General features: G+C 42.8%; 1 protein-coding gene across 1 annotated transcript in view; it reads left to right on the forward strand.

The window, feature by feature from the left end:
• Positions 1–10,594, forward strand: part of LOC307036333 (uncharacterized protein) — a 33,128-nt gene extending 22,534 nt beyond the window's left edge. The window contains exons 2-4 of the mRNA XM_079676559.1: positions 2,085–3,641; positions 4,915–5,439; positions 9,529–10,594. Of these exons, the coding sequence (XP_079532685.1) occupies positions 2,282–3,641; positions 4,915–5,439; positions 9,529–9,551 (1,908 nt within the window). The 5' untranslated portion in view covers positions 2,085–2,281 and the 3' untranslated portion in view covers positions 9,552–10,594. The remainder of the gene's footprint in view (positions 1–2,084; positions 3,642–4,914; positions 5,440–9,528) is intronic.
• The last annotated feature ends 9,783 nt before the right edge of the window (positions 10,595–20,377 follow it).

The raw sequence follows: 20,377 nt of genomic DNA on the forward strand, positions 1-20,377 counted from the left end.
TGTGGCCGTTAGAATATGATGGATTGAGGATAAATGACTCCCTGCTAAATTCCAATCAACTCAGAGATAAATCAATCAGTTCCAGCTAAACATTTTTTTTAAAGCTGTTTATCGTGTTATTGTTGTTGGCTAGCAAGCCTTAGCGACAATGCCAGTGAGGCGTTTGATGCAGCTGTTGAATTATACTTGGATTCTAATACTGTCTGTTGGCAGGGTAGAAGTGTTCTTTTCTATCTTTAGGCTACTAGAAAGCAGAGTTAATGACTTGTGTACATTAGAGCTAACAGGCTAACTCAGAATAGTAAACAAGAGAGGAGGAGGCCGCTCATGTAACAGGATACTGTAGTTTGAGAGCCCGTCAGGTCAGGTCGCGTATCCTTGCAAGACCGCTGTGTTGGCGATCTTTGGTGGGATTTGGATAAACTGACCCGTTCTAACCTGGTAATGGACTTGGATCTAAACAACATCAACAAGTAGAACAATAAGCCTCACTGTTGAGTCTTTAAAGAGTGTTATAAACAACCTTCCAGAAGACTATCAAGATACATACCAGCAATGATGCATGATGGTGAACATTTGTAGTTTCAGGTACAAAGATGTGTTAACATTTTAAAGAAGCCTGGTTTAATAATAATAAATTAATAATACATGAGACTTGGATAGCGCTTTTATAAAAACTCAAAGACGCTTTGACAGAGAATAAAAAACAATAAAAAAAGTAATAGATTTATAACTTACGAGGTCCATCAGACACATCTTATTGGTTCATATTCAACTACAATATAGGGTTGTGCAACTCTACAGCGATTTTTGGTAATGCTCATTCTATCCCCTAGCTCGAAATCTGCAGAAAAACAACATTCTGTTGAGTGTGTGACTGTGTGTATTTTATTGGCCAATGCGGCTCTGGATTACATTTTATTGCTTTGCGGCAAAAGTTGACCGAGGTTTAACAGTTTTGAGCGCCGCAGTGTAGCCAGCAGGCCAATATAGCAGCCAGTCAACCAGTAAGCCATCCAGTTGGTCGGACAGTTAGTTATGGCAACATCACAGTGAGATTATCTGGAGCATGTGATGTATGTGTTTACACCTCACCCTCTCTGTCTGCCTGGCTGTGTTTTGCTCCCTCCTCCGACCCCCCCCCCCCCCCCTGTGTGATTTTTTTTCTCCACCTGAGTGCCTTCCTGTCTGCATCTCTCTGCCTCTCTTCAGTCTGACTCACCTTCTCCTCTGAGAGAGTTTGACTGTGTTTCGCTTAACGTCTGGACTTCTCACAGCAGAACAGCCGGTTACTCCACATCAGTGTGTGACTCACAGATTCATTGATCTCGAGATTCATTCATTAAATTCTCCAAAGGTGTTACAACCAGGCGGGACTGTTTAAAGGGGAAGTTAGATTCAATATGTATTCAACTAATTCAACAACAAGACAAAAAAGACACCAATGAATTGATCCTTCTTCACCATGAACACACACACTGAACTCAAATGTGGGAAATGTAGTAGATGTTAGTATGAAGAGCCAAAGGAAAGGTGCTAGTTTTGATGGGAAACCTGGGATCAAATATGTTAGGAGCTGGACCCTATAGGGACTTAAAGCCAGGATATTGTATTTAAAATTTGTTTCAGAAAAAAGTCCACTGTATGACCATGCAATACTTATAAGTAAAACTGTTTCCTAAATAACGCGTCTGAGCTGAATGAGACAAACAGAACACAATTTTGAATATTGGGACCGTCACCAGATCAGGGCTGTTTCTGCTGTCTGGTGCAGGTTTTGCATCTCCCCAAACCCCTGCAGCAATTTAATTAATCAGAAAAAAAGGAGTGTGCGTTGCACATCCGAACACACAGGGTGTGCATTTTGGAAGTGTGACAGATTAGGAGACATCATAATTGCATTGCATTTCCCATGGAGATTCTCTATTTTGTTACACTTCATTTCGCATTCAATGCACAGTCTAGACCAGACTAATTGAGTGTCAGTGTTGATTCCAACTATTAACCATCTGCGATTTTCCTCTCTCTGCCCCTCTTCTCCTCCCTCTTCCTCTTTCTCTCCCTGTTTCTGTTTCTCTCTGCAGGAGTTTAGAGGACTAGTAGGATGCTGAGTAGCCTTCCTCCTCACCACTGTTGTCCGACCTGCTCTTCATGACCTGAGAGCGCCATCACATCGGGAGGAACAAAACACCAGAGAGAGAGGAAGAGGAGGGCAGAAGGCCAGGAAAGGAAAGAAGGAACACACTTTTAGTTTTGTTATCATTTGTTGTCCCTTTCCAAAATGGCGGCGACGGAGGCCAGCGCTGCGCCGGTGGTCCAGGAAGACGGGAAAACCCCAGAGAGCAAGCCGACAGAAGCGGAGCAACCGGCAAACAACGCCAACGCAAACTCAGAGACTGTCAACAGTGAAGTTGTCGATAAAGATGGCACCGCAGTCAACAGCGAGGTTGTCGACAACAAAGAAACAGTGAATAACGACACAGCGGCAGTGACAGGAGCCGAAGAGGGAGAAGCAGCAGCCAGCGAGGATGCGGCACCCACCCAGAGTTCGGAAGGTGCCTCAACTGCCGAGCCCAAGACCTCTTTCCTGGACTCCTTCCTAAACAAGAGCGGCTTGGGGAAGGTGATGGGAGGAAGGAAGAAGAAAGAGCCAAGCACAGCCGCTGGAGGAGAGGAGAACGAAGCTGAAGGAGGGGAGAAAGAGGGTGAGAAAGGAGGCGAGGAGGCCGCAGCGGCTGAGGGAGGAGCGGAGGGAGTTGCAGAAGGAGATGCAGCAACAGAGAAGGCTCCGGAAAATGGAGAAAAAGAGGAGGAGAAGAAAGCGGAGAAGAAACCAGCGGAGTCTAAATCCACGGTCCGGGATCTGATCAGGAAGCCAGTGGCCAGGATCTTCTCCCATCGCAGCACCGACAAGAAGGAGGGCGCCGAACCCAAGAAGACGGTTCGATCCAAGTCCCTGGACCGTATGGAAGATCCCGAAGCACTTAACGCCACTACAGATTCCACCATAGAGGAGGGAGGAGCGGCGGGAGGAGCAGAGGGAGAAGCAGAGGGAGGCGCAGAGGGAGAAGCAGAGGGAGAAGCAGAGGGAGAGCAGAAAGCACCGACCTCCTCGGCAACCACCAAGCACATGAAACGCTGGCACTCCTTCAAGAAACTCATGGCCCAGAAGGCGCACAAGAAGAGCGGAGGAGGGGAGGATGCAAAGGAGGAAGGAGGCGGAGACTCCTCCACGCTGGACTCCAAGGAGTCGGGGCAGAAGAGGTGGACGCTGAAACGCTCCTGGACCTTCCAGGGCCTGAAGAGGGACCCGTCTATCGTCGGCATCAGCGGCAAGGCCAAAGGCTCCGACAAAGACTCTGCTGACAAGACGGACGAGGAGGCGGCGACCGAAGGAGCTGAGGGAGGAGAGGAGGCCAAGGTGGAGGAAGGAGCAGAGGAGGCCAAGACCGAGGAAGGGGAGGAGAAGGCTGAGGGAGGCGAGGAGGAGAAGGCAGCGACGTCAGGAGTAGGGACGGTGACGCAACACGCCAACGAGATCTGGACCTCCTTCAAGAAGCGCGTCATCCCCAAGTCCAAACGTGCAAACACGGAGTGCGTCCCCAGTGGGGAGGAGGAGGCAGCTGCAGCCCCCGCCTCAGGTGAGAGGAAGCAGAAAATGTGAACCCTTCGAAAAATGTGCATCTGGTTAGGGCCACTTGTAATGTTTGAGATGTCTTAGAGTTTTTTCAACTAAGAGGTATCTCCTCCATTGTCCCTTCCCACAACCAGTCTATACCTGAAGTGTCCGCGAGCATTTCCTGCATGGGTTATGGTTAATACATTGATATTTAAGGACATATGTAACCTCAATTTCCAGCTTCAAGCAAGAATGTCTGCATACGTGAATAGAAGCAATCACAAGTGGTGCCTGAAGGTTATCCCATCAATTTACAGGGAACCATGTGTGAAAGAGATTCCATTGGAACATCATTTTGAAGCTCAAAAAGGTTAAGGCGTCCAATGTTTCTCAAAACATGCACAGATCAGAGGAGTGTAGCAGTGCTTTAATTGTTCTTCTTTCCTACACCGTTTGTCTACTCAAGACCCCCTCAAGATTTATCTTGTGACACTAGAAAGCGCCCGAGCCTAGGCTGGAAACCACTGCTACATAGGTATTTTGGCATCCAACAATTACCCATCCTTACGTGGTCAAAAGTCCAAAACTGTAAGCTGTTTGTTCTGGTCAAAACCATTAAAAAACACTGAAGCTGACAGCGTGTTCACATATCTGTCCCTGTACGAGCAGGACTGAGTGGCTCGCTAACTCTGGGGGAGGTCATGTAATTGACCATTCTCCCAAATTAAATATTCAACATCTGGTGTGAAATTCAAGTCACTATGTAGCTCCAGTGAACGGAAAAGACTACATTTAGCTTACTCTTTGCTTTCTTGCTGAATGGAGAAAATGGTACAACAATATAGAACACTGAGCTGTATTTTGGTTTTAGATTATTCACATTTTGGAGGTTATTGGTTTAAACGGACTTCCCTTTAAAAAATGTGAAGCAAATACATTGCTTTAAATTAGATGTTGCATTGGAATTAGTATTGGAAAAAAGTGGAGCCTCTAGCAGCTATAGAGCAAGATCATTTACTAAAGGGTTGCTAGGGACTTAAATTGGACTGAGTAGAGTAAACATTGGACCCACATTTATCAGATGCAAACCATCTTCATTACTGCCAACGTAACTAAATAGCTACCTAAATATAGTTGGAACTATAAAACTCACCTAATAAAATTGTTATTTTATTCCTTTGTGTTCAATCAATTTGCAGGAGGAAGAGCAGTTCCTCTTAAAGGTTTATTGTTCAGAGGAAGTCGATAAATATTGTATAAACAAGCTTTAACCTTGATTGTCTTCCTCCCTGCAGGTGAGGACGGAGCAGCAGAGGAGGGCAAAGACGCCAAGACAGCCAAGGCCAAGCGCTCGCATTACGGCCGAGCAGTCTCCCTGAAGAACTTCATCTTGCGAAAGGGCAAGTCCACGAGTGTGGACATGGGTGAAGGCACCAAGGAGGAGGAGGAGGAGGCCGCGGAGGGAGGGGAGGGAGGAGAAGTGGCGCCGGAAGGAGCTGCTGATGGTGAAGTTGCTGCAGGGGAGACCAAAGAAAAAAATGCAGTAGAGTCTGAGAAGACACCTGCAGAGGAGAACACGCCCGTTATCGAGAATGGAGAGGAAGAAGCAAAGGTGGAGGAGAAGACGCCAACTCCAGCTCCGGTTACCAACGGGGAGAACGGCTGCTCCAATGGCAACGGGGAGGATGATGCCACACACAATCACCAGGAAGAGGAGAAAACAACGGCAAGCAGCCCTGTGAAGAAGAGCAAGGATGCAGGAGGAGTGAAAGAGGAGGACAACGCCAAGATCATCAACACCACGGCGGCTGTGAACAGCGGTGAGTTAGAGCACGCCGACCGGGAATCTGATGAGCCACAAAACAGCAGCAGCAGCAAAGAAGGAGAAACTAACAACAGACAACAACAAAAAGTACCAGTACTAACAAACGATAGCAGTAAACAAACAAAAGCCAGCAGCTGTCAAGAGCCTGAGCTAGCACTAGCCGTTAGCATAGAGGAGGAGGAGGAGGAGGAGGAGGAGGAGGAGGAGCTGAGGGAGGGAGGGGAGGCAGAGTCTCCACACAACGGAGATGGGGCAAAGTCATGTGAGCAGGGAGAGAGGGAAGGGCAGGATGAGGAGGAAGAGGAGGAAATGACGAAGAGGGATCTTCGAGATGCAGCGGTGGCCATTGTTCAGAATGTGATGTCAGCAGCAACTGACCAATTAGAAAGGGAGTTGTGCGTTGACAACGGTCTGAATGGGTGTTATGAGGCTGACATTCGATACTAAGAAAGCACAGGGTAACACAAACGCACATTTATGTATAGGTAAACACATGTATGTGAAAGCGCACTGTTGATGTGAGTTAATACTTGCATGACATACACTTAAATGTGCCAAATGTAAAGTTACACATATTAGCATAGGATATCACACATTCCTGTATGAAAATTAATGTTTCAAAAAAGTAGTTTGCCTAATTGCTGTTTGATATCAATCTCAGTTCAATGTGTTAAGCAAAGAGCTGGACTCAACAAGTGGTTAGCCTAGCTTAGCATGAGAACAGGAACAGGCGGAATCGGCTGTCTTGGCTCTGTCCAGACTCCCAACTCTAAGTGAGCATGTGGCAGAGGTTCTCAATTGTTTTAAGCCAAGAACCACTTGCATGATAAATAATACTTGGGGGGCACTCATGTATGTTGAAGTAAGCTAGCTTTTACTCCTATATTGTCTTAGTTACAGCTTGTAAAATAATACTAGCATAGACAAAGATTTTAGATGTATTTTTAAAACACTTGCCCCATCACAAAACAGAATGCCAATATTACAATGCAATTTACTGCAAGTAACACTGTACCTACACACAAAACAAATAAACAGACCACCTGACAGATTGCTAGTGCTTTGGCCTAGATCAGACAAAAGTGATTTGCCGACTTAAAGTATGTGATGCACTCCATTCCCTTTTTTAATTGTTGAAGACACCCGGATAAGACAGAGCAGTTTTCGAATGATTGCAAACCATGAACTCTACACTGATTAAAAGTTATTGGCTGTTTAGTACCTACTGGTGATGAAGTCATATAGCATATCAAGCAACATACACCACAGAAGCCCCTCCTCTTAATTCCTCAGATTGGACAATGGCATAAACAAAGGGGATGGGCATTTTCCAAGGTCCCCAGGAAGTGCACTGGGCCTTGAAGCTAATTCTTATAGTGGCCAAACAGTGGTTCTAGAACTTCCTTGAGTCATTGGGCCCAAAAATACTTATTAACATTGATTTACCATGGCAAAAAATGTCTGCAAATCACTGGAAAATTATTTTTTACTACCCAGTATGAACATTAGAATAGCCCTTATGGCTGCTGTAACGTATTTGATCAGCCCTAGATATGTTGGTAAGTGTATTTTCTTTAAAGCTTAAGACAGAGCCAGGCTAGCTGAATCTCTCTTCTTCCAGTCATTGTGCTAAGCTAGGCTAAACACATCCTGACTCCATCTAGGTTGCACATACACAAATAAAGCCACTGCCAAACCTCATGTACATAGGCATGTCAACGTTTCCTCTGTGAATGCATGCTGAAAAACTAGCTCTTCCTTAAATCCCTTTAAAATACTCGTAGTATGGCTTTTAAAAACGTGTTTGGTAACCTGTGAATATCCAGCAAGTTTTCAACAGAAGAAAGAGAGATGGAGAGAGAATCTTTCGTTTAGTCCTGCTAATTTCATTATAACATCAAGTCCATGAACAGCCAAACAACTAAACTATAACAGGACTCAGGTGGTGAGCGTGGATTCCCAAGGCAGCTACATGGTTGGAAGGTGACTGTTTATGAACTTAAATAAGAATATAAATATCACATTAACTGCTACATGGTAGAGCTATACAGCTCCCAGAAAACAATCCTAAGAGCTGTTTTAGCCTTCATTATATGATTCTTAGCTTTTATTTGCTGCAATTTATCATGACCTGCAGACATAAATTGATTTAGCAGGAATGAGAGGAAATACAATGATGAAGATGAAATATTACATCTCCGGTACTTTCCAGCTTTTTTTAATTTATCTAGAGGCGTTCTTTTTCTCTCTGAGCTATTTCCAGCAAAGCTTCACTTCTTGTTTGTACCGTTTTACAAGTTCCCACCTGGGAGCCGAAGCTCAAAGCTGCTGGACGCTGAGCATGAGCAGGGGAAGGGTCTGTGAACCAGAAGGCGATTTTTTCCCTCCTCTATTATTTAGCAAATCCAGCCTTCCTCTCCATTCAAGTGCAGCGTGAGGCTCGATGTCCGGCAACCGCCTCGCTTTGATCCCATGCTGGCCAACAGATGTTTGCAGCGAGAGCCGCGGCTACTGCTGTTGCCGTGCGATTAACCAGGAGCCTCTTTGAAGCTCTTTGAAACTCTTTTTCTTAAATTAAACTCTGTTTAACGCCTATTGGCTTACTGAGACCTGAAACTGTGCCAAGCCCTCCACAGACCGGTAACAGCTTTTTTACTGAAGTAACTTCAATACAGTTTTGATTCTCTTCTCTAGCAATCAAAGTCTTCCAGCCAACACTAAAAGTCAGCCCACAGCAAACTGTTGTTGTTTTACAATAAGAGACTTCACGTTTAATTGTACTGGGCAGGTGTCCTGTCTTTCTTTCTTCTGTCCTCTTTTTTGGGAATGCTAAATGAGCCAAGTGATACCAAAATAATTATTATCTCAGGAATATTTTATCTCGAAAATATTGACGATTTGACTAGAAATGTTCAAACTGAGCATGTGATTATGTTTCAAAAGAAAGTGTAGTGCACAGTATGCTCAGTATCTGTCAGTAAGACGAGACACTGGGACAAGAGAAAACATTGTTCTTCATGAACTATTCCATTTTGAGTGTTGGGGCTTCCATACCATGTCTTCCTTTAGACTTGTGAAAAAAACAAAACCTAAATACACATATTCCTACTGTCCATTTACCTCAATCGATTTCTTCTAAATTCGCCGCCAAAAGTTAGGATTAGATAATACATTTACATACTTTAAAATTCCAGAAAACTTGTAAAATAATTATTTGTGAATAATTGGGGAAGTTTAACAATTATATCCAAAGATTTTGCAAAATATTTAGAATCTTACATCTCTAAAGGCAGATTTCTCTTTGTATATTATTAGAGTCAGAAATCTCCATTTCACGAGCACAAACACATGCCAGACGTTCAGTTCTTCAGCTGATTGCTTGCTCTAACTAGCCGTAGCTTAGATAGTTAGCTTACTGTTTGCTTTGGAAGAGAAAAGCTGGTTTTGCAGACATCAATAGAGTTTAGTCCATCAAAGGATTAGAGGGCAAAATCAAAGTGTCACGGAGCCTCTTCAATGAGCCTGATTAGCTAGCCTTCTCTCTCTCTCTGTTGTCTCTCTCTCTCTTTCAGGGGAAGTAAACAGAAAGACAGATGACTATTCAGTGGATTGTCAGGGTATTTCATTTTAGATATATAAAACCATTCTTAAAGTCAAGTGTCTGTGAGCTCTGAGCACAAAGTACAGTCCAAGAATACAAGACAAAAACGAGGGCATTACAAAATAAGACACAAATACAGACAGCAGGACAAACGAGGGCAGTGAGAGACAGGCAGACAGAGTCAGGCAGACAGAGTCTACATGTACTCACCATGTGATTATGCTGATCATCCTTTATAATGTACAATATTTTTTCTTAAAAACCTGTTCTGTTGTTGTTGTTTGCTTTGTGTATGTCCTCAACACGAAATGACTTAAACTAACCCAACACTAGAGAGACATCTGTACTAAACCACTAAACACACATATAACCCTTTTTTAATGACTGTTTATTATTATTACTATTATTATTATTATTATTATCCCTTTTCCAAGACCTATTTTTTAATACATTTTTTCAATCTCTTCTGTTATCATTTACCAGACAAAAAGGCGGGAAACGTGTGAGGCCACACAAAGAGGATTAGAACTGCCCGGGATTCGCTGAGCAAGGAGCTCTGAGCTCCGCCCCCCACTTTACCCTTCCCCCGTCCTCTCCCCCCTCCCCCTCCTCTCTCCCGTCATCCCTCTCCGCCTTCCTCCCGATTAAAAAGAGTAATCACGTGTTAACAAAACAGAAAACACCATTGTGAGAAAGAGAGAGATTGAGAGAATGAGAAAGATGCAATCCATGTAGATGAGCAGTGAAAAATAATAACTACTCAGAAAGCAATAATTCAAGTCCCCCCCATCCCTCCATCCTTCCAACCCCTCCGTCCGATACATGCATACATGCATACAAATATGTACATCCAGTGTTTTATTTTTTCTTTGCTTGTCTGTGATATTTTATATTGTCTACGAGAGAAAAGAAAAACACAGAAATGTAAAAAATGAAAAATCTAGACATTCCACCCCCTACTTCCCCCGCCACCCTATGTGTCTCCTTGTCGAGCTACTTAACTCTGCTCTCTGTCTCTAACGACTCCTGATTGGTGGATTTAAAAAAAAGAAAAAAGAAAAAAAAAGACTGGTAGTTTTATATTGACGGCCATTTTGGTTTATAGTCCCTCTCAACTCCCCTCCGCCCCCAGTAGTTTGACAGTACAGCAGGACCATGTTGCTACAGTATATAAACTGCCCTGAGGACTGCCACATCCCAGCCATCACTGCAATGTCTTCAGCTCTGTGTGTTTAATGTTTTTAGACTGTTTTATTGTGTACATGAATTTAAAAAAAGAAAAGAAACGCCATCAAATATTAAAGTCAAAATGTTTTCTTTTTTCCTGTTCGGTTTGGATTCTCTTGTTTTTTTTCTTGTTTTCTTTTTTAAAAACACATCTTCTCACTGTTACCGCATTCTGGCGATATGCTGTAATTATGAAAAAAATGATAATAATAATAATAATAATGATGATGTTTTGTTGGTCCAAGTTTTCACATGTCCGCTAGCAAATTGTCAAGAAAAAAAATAGTACAATAAAGACTCAAATCTAACAACTAAACTGCAATTCATTGTGGGGTTTTCTATTTTTATCTGGAGGATTGGAGTGTTGCATGCAGACAGACGGGGTGGAGGGTTCAGGGAGGGGCGGGGCGGCGCTAAAGGCTGGAACACCATTGGATGATCATTAATCTGTGTACCCTTTTACGTAATGGGTGGAATAATACAAGATTTTTTTGTATTAAAGTCGATCTGTATGTATTATCTGACCGCGGTGTTTCATTCACACATGCGGGGGCGTGCATATGCCAGCCGATGCCCAGTGGTGTGAAGGGACTAAGTAGATTTACTTGAGTACTTTACTTAAGTACAATTTTGAGGTACTTGTACTTTACTTGGGCATTTCAATGTTGTGCTACTTTGTACTTTTACTTCACAACATTCAGAGGTAAATCGTGGACTTTAACTCCACTACATTAATTTCGTAGCTTTAGTTACTTTGCAGATTTGGATTAATTATGTGAAATATAATCAACACTCCTTGAGTCCTTACCCCAAGTGAAGGAGCTCAAGTATCTCGGGGTCTTGTTCTCGAGTGAGGGAACAATGGAGCGTGAGATGGGTCAGAGAATCGGAGCAGCGGGAGCGGTACTGCAGTCGCTTTACCGCACCGTTGTGACGAAAAGGGAGCTGAGCCAGAAGGCAAAGTTCTCTGTCTACCGGGCCATTTTCGTTCCTACCCTCACCTATGGTCATGAAGGATGGGTCATGACCGAAAGAACGAGATCGCGGGTACAAGCGGCCGAGATGGGTTTTCTCCGCAGGGTGGCTGGTGTCTCCCTTAGGGATAAGGTGAGAAGTTCGGTCATCCGGGAGGGACTCGGAGTTGAACCGCTCCTCCTTCGCGTCGAAAGGAGCCAGTTGAGGTGGTTCGGGCACCTACTTAGGATGCCACCTGGGCGCCTCCCTAGGGAGGTGTTCCAGGCACGTCCAGCTGGGAAGAGACCAAGGGGTAGACCTAGGACCAGGTGGAGGGATTATATCTCTTCGCTGGCCTGGGATCGCCTTGGGATCCCCCAGTCAGAGCTGGTTGATGTGGCCAGGGAAAAGAAAGTTTGGGGCTCTCTGCTGGAACTGTTACCTCCGCGACCCGACCACGGATAAGCGGGAGAAGATGGATGGATGGATGGATAATCAACACTTAAATAAGACGTTAGTTACACCTGGAGTAAATTCTGTCAAGCCCCCGGTGATCCAATGATTGACTGATTTTAAACAAATTTGGGGGTGAACATAAAATAGGATAATGGACATTTCCTAGCAGGATTTTCCTTCTCTGTTTTACATTAGAGGAATTGGGAATCTTTGCATTTTAAATTAAAGTCTCAAGTTCATCTAAAGGTAAGGTTCAATATACAGTGGGGCAAAAAAGTATTTAGTCAGCCACCAATTGACCTTTCGCAAAGCCACGCCCCCCCTTGGTTACTGTTGCTAGTCCGACAAGCTGAGAGCCAGATGCGTTAAACAAAGCCATAATGGAGGGTCTCCGTAACGTCGGAGTCGCCTTAACAGACTCATTTTGGAGCAATAACGCAGCAATATCCTCCAGGTCCCGACAAAAGGGGCTACAATACGCTATGGAGGGTTATATCCACAGTATAAACATTAGAAAAGAGGGAGGCACAACATCAATAGAGGCACTTGCATACAGGTCGCAGTGCAAGAGTGAAAAACCACATGAGCTGTATGTCAAATTCGACGGAATTATTATTAATATTTTGGAATAAAACAATACAATCACAAGAGGCATTAAATGTTGTAGTTTGTCTAAAGTTAAATACCGTTTCCTTGATGGCTTTCTGCATCCACCTTGTTGTTCCTTTGTGGGGGTCGGGTGCCCACTTGTGCAGCAGGATTAGGGAAGTCGGCAGTAGGCTTTCCATTAACAAAATGCTACAAAGATTAAAGCAAAATATAAATGAATGATTGCCTGTTGGCTTTCTTGTTTGTACTTTGACCACAGGTAGACTAATAACGGAGCTCAGCTGTTCAGACATTATTATGCATCAAGTGATATACATGGTCAAAACGACCTAGAAGCACACAGCTTACAGCTGTAGTCGTGTGACTTTAGCTAACGTTAGTTAGTGAAATTAGTTAGTTAATTTGTGAATGTAATCTTTGCTAGCTAGCTAGCTACGTTAGCACGTATTTACCACGTATTTTGGAAAACGTTCTCTGCACCAACATGAAGAAAGCAAAATCAGTAGTTGTAATAAGTGTTATTTTCTATTGACATAGTGGGAAAAAAACTGTTTGTTTCCAGAAAACGTCTCAGAAAATGCTTAGCTTTATCTGACTCCATTTACCATTTAAAAAAAGACCGTTTTCTCCTCACCCTCTCAGCTTCTAGATTAGATTATTTGTCAGAAAGAGGCTTAATTTCCTGCGTGGGTTTGTTCTATCTCTTCTGGAAGGTGTTGAAGAGCCAGAACAATGTGTAGCCAAGTCTGTCCGGAGCTCTAACGCACTGCATCATTTCTGTATCTTGGGCTTCATCTCTACACTGCTCCAAACACTGAACCAGCCGGCTCAGTGTAAGCAGATCTGAATGTGAGCTGCTGACACAACTTTAAAATGAACAAAGGAAGCTGAGAGACATGTCATGTTACCGTTTAATCACAATGTGATCACATCAGGACGGGGAGTAATTAGTGGTCAAGTTTTAGGATAATGTGTAATTTTATTCATCTTAACTCATGTCAGTTAACCTTGATGTGCAACAGTACTTTTCGAATGGGAATTTATTTAAAGTTTAGTTTGGCGCTTGCAGCTAACGATGAAATACTCATGTACAACCGAAAGTTCCACATTTGCATTTCAAAATTATATATATTGCTATATTGGATCATAATTATTGACACATTAATGTTACTTAAACGTTGCAAATGATAAATGAGGTGCTGTAACTCTTTTGTTGATAACATACTTTTTTATATATATTCTTGGGTAGTTATTAGAATATTTCACGTGCAAAACAGTAACATATGTAGAGGGGAAAAGAGATGGCACTCATGTTCTTGTAATAATCTTATTTCAATAAAATAACACTGAACCAAGCCACTCTATTATAAATATTTAAGATTGTCATGTTGATAGTGTTTATTGGTGAATATACAATATATCATTTACTGTCATTCTTTCGATGTAATATTCAGTATTAAAAGCAAATTCATTCATTAAAAACATAAATCCATGGTTAGATTACTAACAGGCCTGCTGGGCCTCTGCGTGAATTCACTGTTATTCATTTTCTCGCCGTAAAGTTTAGGATTAATGAAATAAAATACAAATTAACTTAAAGGTCTCCTATTATACTCTTTTTTCAACACTATATTATTGGTCTCAGATATATACAAATCATGTCTCTGAAGTGGTTGGCTGGAAATACCACACGTCATGCATCGTAGCATGCCTCATACCCCTATGTTACAGCCCAGTTCCAAAAGTGCTGATTCTGTGTCTCTAACTTTAAATGCAAATGAGTGGACACAACCACTCTGCAAGATGATTGGTTTAAAATAACACAATGGAGGAGATTCAGGTGATAAGGTGGGCGGTTATTGGTTAATGGTTGCATAACCACACAAAAGCATTGTGACATCACAAAGTGGCCAAAATCTGATTAGCTCATTTTCAGGTTTTTATATTAAAGTTTTTATATTAAAGGATCTGGAAAAAAAGAGAAAGAATCTTATTTCCTGAAACTTTCCGAATCTCTTAACACAGAAGGGATACATATTTATGTATAAAAGACTTGAAAAAGTGGATTTTGCATAATAGGTGACCTTTAACTAATATGTATATAATAAAATGTTAAATGGACATTAACTATAATGCCTCCTTGTCCTATCTTCCTAAACACTCTCCACTTCACTCTTCTTTAACCTGCCACTAAACAGGCCGCAGGTTCAGACTAGAGGCAGAAATACTAGCACATGTCTAACCGTCTGTAAAGCGGTGGTGACGATAATTCCCAACAGCCAGTTGAAATCAGCAGCATACTGTCTTGCTGTCAAGCCAAATCTCTGGGATTATGTTATTACAGCCATAATGCCAGAGTACAGTTAGACACACACACACACACACACACACACACACACACACACACACACACACACACACACACACACACACACACACACACACACACACACACACACACACACACACACACACACACACACACACACACACACACACACACACACACACACACACACACACACACACACACACACACACACACACACACACACACGTTTTACATTTGACATTTTAATGGACAAATTGGGGTAATAATCACGTCAGTTTTTACAATGACACTAAGTGTAAATGAAAAGTGATGAAATCCAAACTAACGCGGTGCTTCCTCAGCTAAATGGAAGCAGCTTTGAGTAGCAGATGGAGAATATGTCGGGATAATGATAGTGTCTGAGTGGTTACAGTCGTCTTTAGATTTGTCTTCCTTTGGGTTACAGCTGAGGTTAAGCACACTGAAAGATGGATTACATGTCAGGATTATAACCTAAAGACACCAGCTGCTCAATACACAGCAAACACCTACATGCATGCCTGCTGCGTGGACCAGCCAGGCTTTTGTCTGTTTACTTAGATTCAATTACATTAGACTTAAATATGGGAAAAATTTGTTTAAGGGATGAATACGGCTAAGTGTCTGATATTGAGACTACAGCTACTATCATTAGATCATACAAGTCTGCAGATGGACGATTTGGGGTGAAGTTTAAAAAACATTTTGAGCACAAAGATGACGTTGAGATCCACAAGAATATATAAAAAAAACACTGAGAAGAGGTCACATTTCTGATAGAGTACTCTTCTTTTCTAATGGTACATTGTTGTGTTGTCTTCTCATTTTTGTTATCAGAATACAATTAGTAGAAGCAATCTTATTGATGTATATTTTCTATTGTCTTTATTTTCATATTTGACATTGAGGTAATCCATAAGTAACAGGAGGTAAACAGGATACATTACTTTAATATTGCGGTAATTCGATTACATTACTGATTACTTTTTTTAGACAGGTAATTATCAATTAAAGTAACTTTCCCAACCCTGGGTATTACCCAAAGAGTCCAGTAGAGCGCTCCGTCTGTGTAGAACTAGGGTTACAATACGTAACCATCGGTTGGGGCTGGGTATCTGTTTTTGGTGTCAGTAAGGTATTGACCAAAATAAGTCAGTACCAAGCTTCTCCACTAAACACATTGGTCCCTTTTTATACCCAGATCTAGAAAGAAAATGTTAGCCTATCACATCAACCGTTTGTTCCCACTAAAGAGACCTTCTACTTATACAAGATCCCACACTGCCAGAATTTAGATTGTCATAACGGGTGCAAACTTGATGTATCTGTGTCAGGGTTCTTTTTTCTTATGCAAAATGCATCATTGTATAACACCAAATACGATTTTAAGGCTTATTTCTTCACAAATCATCAAAAGACAACAAACAATGGAGCGAATTATTTACTTTCAAGGTTTTTTTAATTAACTTTTGATATTTTTACAAAAAAAATATTACAGTCACTTCACACAATCAAGTTAAACAACAAACAGATGTTGCATTGCGAAATGAAGCGCAGAAACATAAAGCTTAGGTTATCTTCAAAATGATACATCACCCTTTGATACAAAATCTGTCCTATTCGGGTTGCCGTATGGAGTTGTCCAATATGGCGGACCATCTCGCACATGCGCAATGCGGATCGGGTAGTCACACAATCTAGTAAATCGCGTTCACACCGGAATAAGTCCCTGAGGGAGCCGCGGACGTCACTTCTTCTTCTTCTGCTTTGGGTTTACTGGCAGGCCGCAAACAACTTCACGGCGTACTGTATACTGCCACCCGGAGTCCCCGTCCGAAAGTCCCCGGAGTTGGGGACTGGCTTCAGTAGAAGCTGCTGGGAGTCTTCTCAGCAGCTTCTACTGAAGCCTTCCGAGTAAATTGCCAGAAGCGCAGACACCTCCTCATCTCCACCGCTCCCATGTTTCCTTTTGTGTTGCCATAAGTTAGTCTCTCTCCGTTGGTGTACTGGGCTAATGCTAATGCTAATAATGCTAATGCCAGCAAATAAAATGGCGGCTTCACAAAAACTTTTGAGAGTTTTACGGGGCGTGGTTTGCAATTCGCCCAGCCAATCAGAAATTGAACCTTTTTCTCCCCAGGAAAGTAAAAAGGGGTGAAAAGGTTTGCAAAAAAAAGTTATAGTTCCAGATCTTTTTGGTGTGAACGCAAAATCCCAGGAACTATCGGAACTATTCCTGGGAAAAGTACTCGGTGTGAAAGCGCCTAATGGGACTACATTAGACACAGTCAGCCATGGGCGCGGGAAGGGGGGTGCTGAGGGCGCTGCAGCACCCCCTAGCGGCAGGCAGGGGGTGCGGAGCTCCCCTGTCTGAATTATTATTTGACGGTTTTTGCTGCTCCCGCTGTGCATAATCTGTGTAATATGTAGCCAATAAATTCCACATTGTTGGTAAAATAATATTTTGGCCTGCCCCGAATGTTTTTTCTGTAGCCCCGGACAATTCTACCTCAATAATATAATACATTAACCGTGCTTTACGTGAACCTCATCAAGACACTAGAAAGGACGGCAGGTCTGTAATTTCCCGTGTTCAGTGAATGCAACAGAAGCAAGACACCAGACCAATCAGAGAGTTGCATGGAAATAAAAGTGTGCTTGTGTCATTCAAGCTCGCGGCTCTGTGTGTGTGCGGAAATAGCGCATTTACTGTGTGTGAGAGAGGGGGAGAGAGAGAGGGACCGTGTTGTTAGCATCTGGTTAGCTAGCTGCACTAACGGACATACGGAGCTGTTTGTTCCACAACAAGCTGGAGGAGAGCTCTCCTCTCAGACTGAGAGGCTCAGGTGAGCTGAAGGACTCTCTGAGTGTTTCGATAGTTAACTTTAGTCTAAGTTATCTCAGTGGGTCTCAAACGGTTTGGTCAAAAATTATTCAAAAGATTATTTCCGCGGCACACCTTCATATGATCATTATAGTTATAAAAAAAATAAGAGAATAAGGGAAAAACAGTTATGAAATACTATATGGCAGTAAAACAAGAATACAGTTTGAAAGGGGAGTGATTTGTAAAATATCCCTAAAGAAAAAGAACATCTGCTTACAGTTCTGTTTCATCTGGGTGTTGAGAGATGTATCCATAGATCTCTTAATGTTGCTCTCAAAGTGCACCAGATTGATGCTTTTAACTTCAATATTTAAAAAAAATCTTCCCGGGGAAGCATCCCCCCGGACCCCCCTAGAGGAGGTGAAGTCCGCTTCCCACTCGTAAAAAATAGCACTTTACCCCTGCCTATATGCCGTGAGCTGATTATCGAGCCTTCATTGTAACAGTCGCGGGTTTACTTTGTGTTTGCGTGTGGGGAGTTTTTTTGTGCGTGCTCTATGGTGCCCGTAATAGTGTTCACTGGAGTCCAGCACCTCAGCACCCCCACTCAACGTACCTTCCCGCGCCTCTGGAGTCAGCAGCTTCAGGTTCCTCGGTGTCCACATCCCTGAGGACCTAACATGGACTCATCACACTAACACCATCACCAAAACAGCAGCTCTTCTTCCTCCGCAATCTGACGAGGTTCAACATGGACTCCAGGATACTCTGCAACTTCTACAGGTGCACCATAGAGAGTATCCTGACTGGCTGCATCACAGCATGGTACGGCAGTTGCACCGCCCTCAACCGTAAGAACCTACAGAGGGTGGTGAAAACCGCACAGCACATCGCCAGGATGGAGCTGCCATCCATGGAGGATATTTACTCCCAGCGGCTCAGGGTTACGGCCCCTAAATACGGCGGCGTGCGTTTTCGCTTGCCGGCGGGGAGGGCTGAAACTCGACCAACAACCAATCACATGAATCTCCCGCCCCAGACACACAAGCACGCAGTTTGATTGGCTAGAGCTTGTACTGGCATATTATTAGATTGGCTGACGCCTCTGTTGAGGCGTCAAAAGTAGAACATTGCTCTACTTTTGCAGCGAGCACCGCGAGAGAAGCTACGCTTTGCTCCCACAATGCAGTTCGGCGAATCGTGACGTCACCCCATTCAAAGTGAATGGGAAGAAGCGTTGAAGCGGCAACGCACGCCGCCGCGTGTAGGGGCCGTTAGGGTTATAGAAGACCCCCATCACCACAGCCACAAACTGTTCTGTCTGCTGCTGTCTGGCGGGCTGTACCGCAGCATCCAGATTAAAACCACCAGACTCAGGGACAGTTTCATCCCACAGGCCATAAGACTGTTAAACACCTGAACTTTTGAAAGAAAATCCATAACATTCATCTGGCTGCAACTTACATATTCCAATCACTTGTATATAGACTCTTATTGCACTATTTCCCTATTTATTTTGTTGTATTACTTGCACTACTTTTTCTGTTTTCTCTTTTTTTTTTATTGTGTTGCACTGTTGGTAGAGCCTGTGACCTAAGATTTTCTTCGACATAACTACACTGTAGCTATGTACGTATGAAAAATAAAAGCCTTGAACCCTATCTCTTTTGTCAGGAGTCCCGAATGACTCAGGCATTAATACGACCGTGAACAGCTGACAGGCCCAATCATTTAGCCAACAGGACATGTAGTTACCACAATATGAGCAGCAGAGGTCGCCTATTGCATCGAACTCTCCCACGACACTGACCCTGCTGCCAAGGTCACGTGTGTGTGTGTGTGTGTGTGTGTGTGTGTGTGTGTGTGTGTGTGTGTGTGTGTGTGTGTGTGTGTGTGTGTGTGTGTGTGTGTGTGTGTGTGTGTGTGTGTGTGTGTGTGTGTGTGTGTGTGTGTGTGTGTGTGTGTGTGTGTGTGTGTGTGTGTGTGTGTGTGTGTGTGTGTGTGTGTGTGTGGCCTTGAAAGCACTTAAATTGCGTTAAATCAGGACGGAGATTATTTTCTTTAACTGTTCTTGTGTGGAAGAGATTTGTATTCTAAAACAAACAAGGAAAAACGGAATACATGTAAAAGAACTTTATCCTGACATCCATAATTTCAGTTTAAAATCTAAAACAACCCCAGAGCGTTTGCAGATATGTTCCTGATAACAGCGGGCAGACTGCTGATGGCAGCGGACAGCAGAGAGCGAGATCTGACTTTTTCCCTGCGGCAACTCCATGATGTATGGAGTGTTTATTCACCAAACTGACCTCAAATAATAGAGGTATACACTTTGCTTTGCCTTAGTTCTCATGTCAAAGTGTAAAAGTAATTGGTGTCTGGCGACATTTTAGGGAAAATTCATATACGATAAACTTTTGGAGTAAGAACCCAAAACACACCTGCAGAACCGCTTATCGCCAGAGGAGTCTCCTAAAACAAAAGGGCTGCCACTCACAACTTTTTCAGATAATCTGTTAAATATTACTATGAGTAATTGATTATTAACAGGATGAAATATTTTCTTTAAATACAATTTTTTTTTTTTTTTGTATTTCCAGTGTTTATTTAAAAATCAAAACTGATGTTCTTGTAGAGTGAACTTTTTCTACAGTTGTGAAATTCAAAAAACAGACATTGGGACATATAGTTGTGTATTAGCATGGTCAAATGTGCTTACTAGCACTAAATACAAATTAAAGCTGAGGCTGATGGGATTGTGGCTAAACTTATGTTATGGCTCTCCGAGGAGGCCACACAAGTCATGTAAATAATGGAACCAGTGGAGAATTGTAATTTAAGGACAGAAGATCCGTCTTTTTTCTAGCAAAATCCCTTCACAATGACGCAAAGTAAAAACGACCACTCAA

Source organism: Notothenia rossii, assembly GCF_949606895.1.
Source record: "Notothenia rossii genome assembly, chromosome: 4".
Taxonomy (NCBI): Eukaryota; Metazoa; Chordata; class Actinopteri; order Perciformes; family Nototheniidae; genus Notothenia; species Notothenia rossii.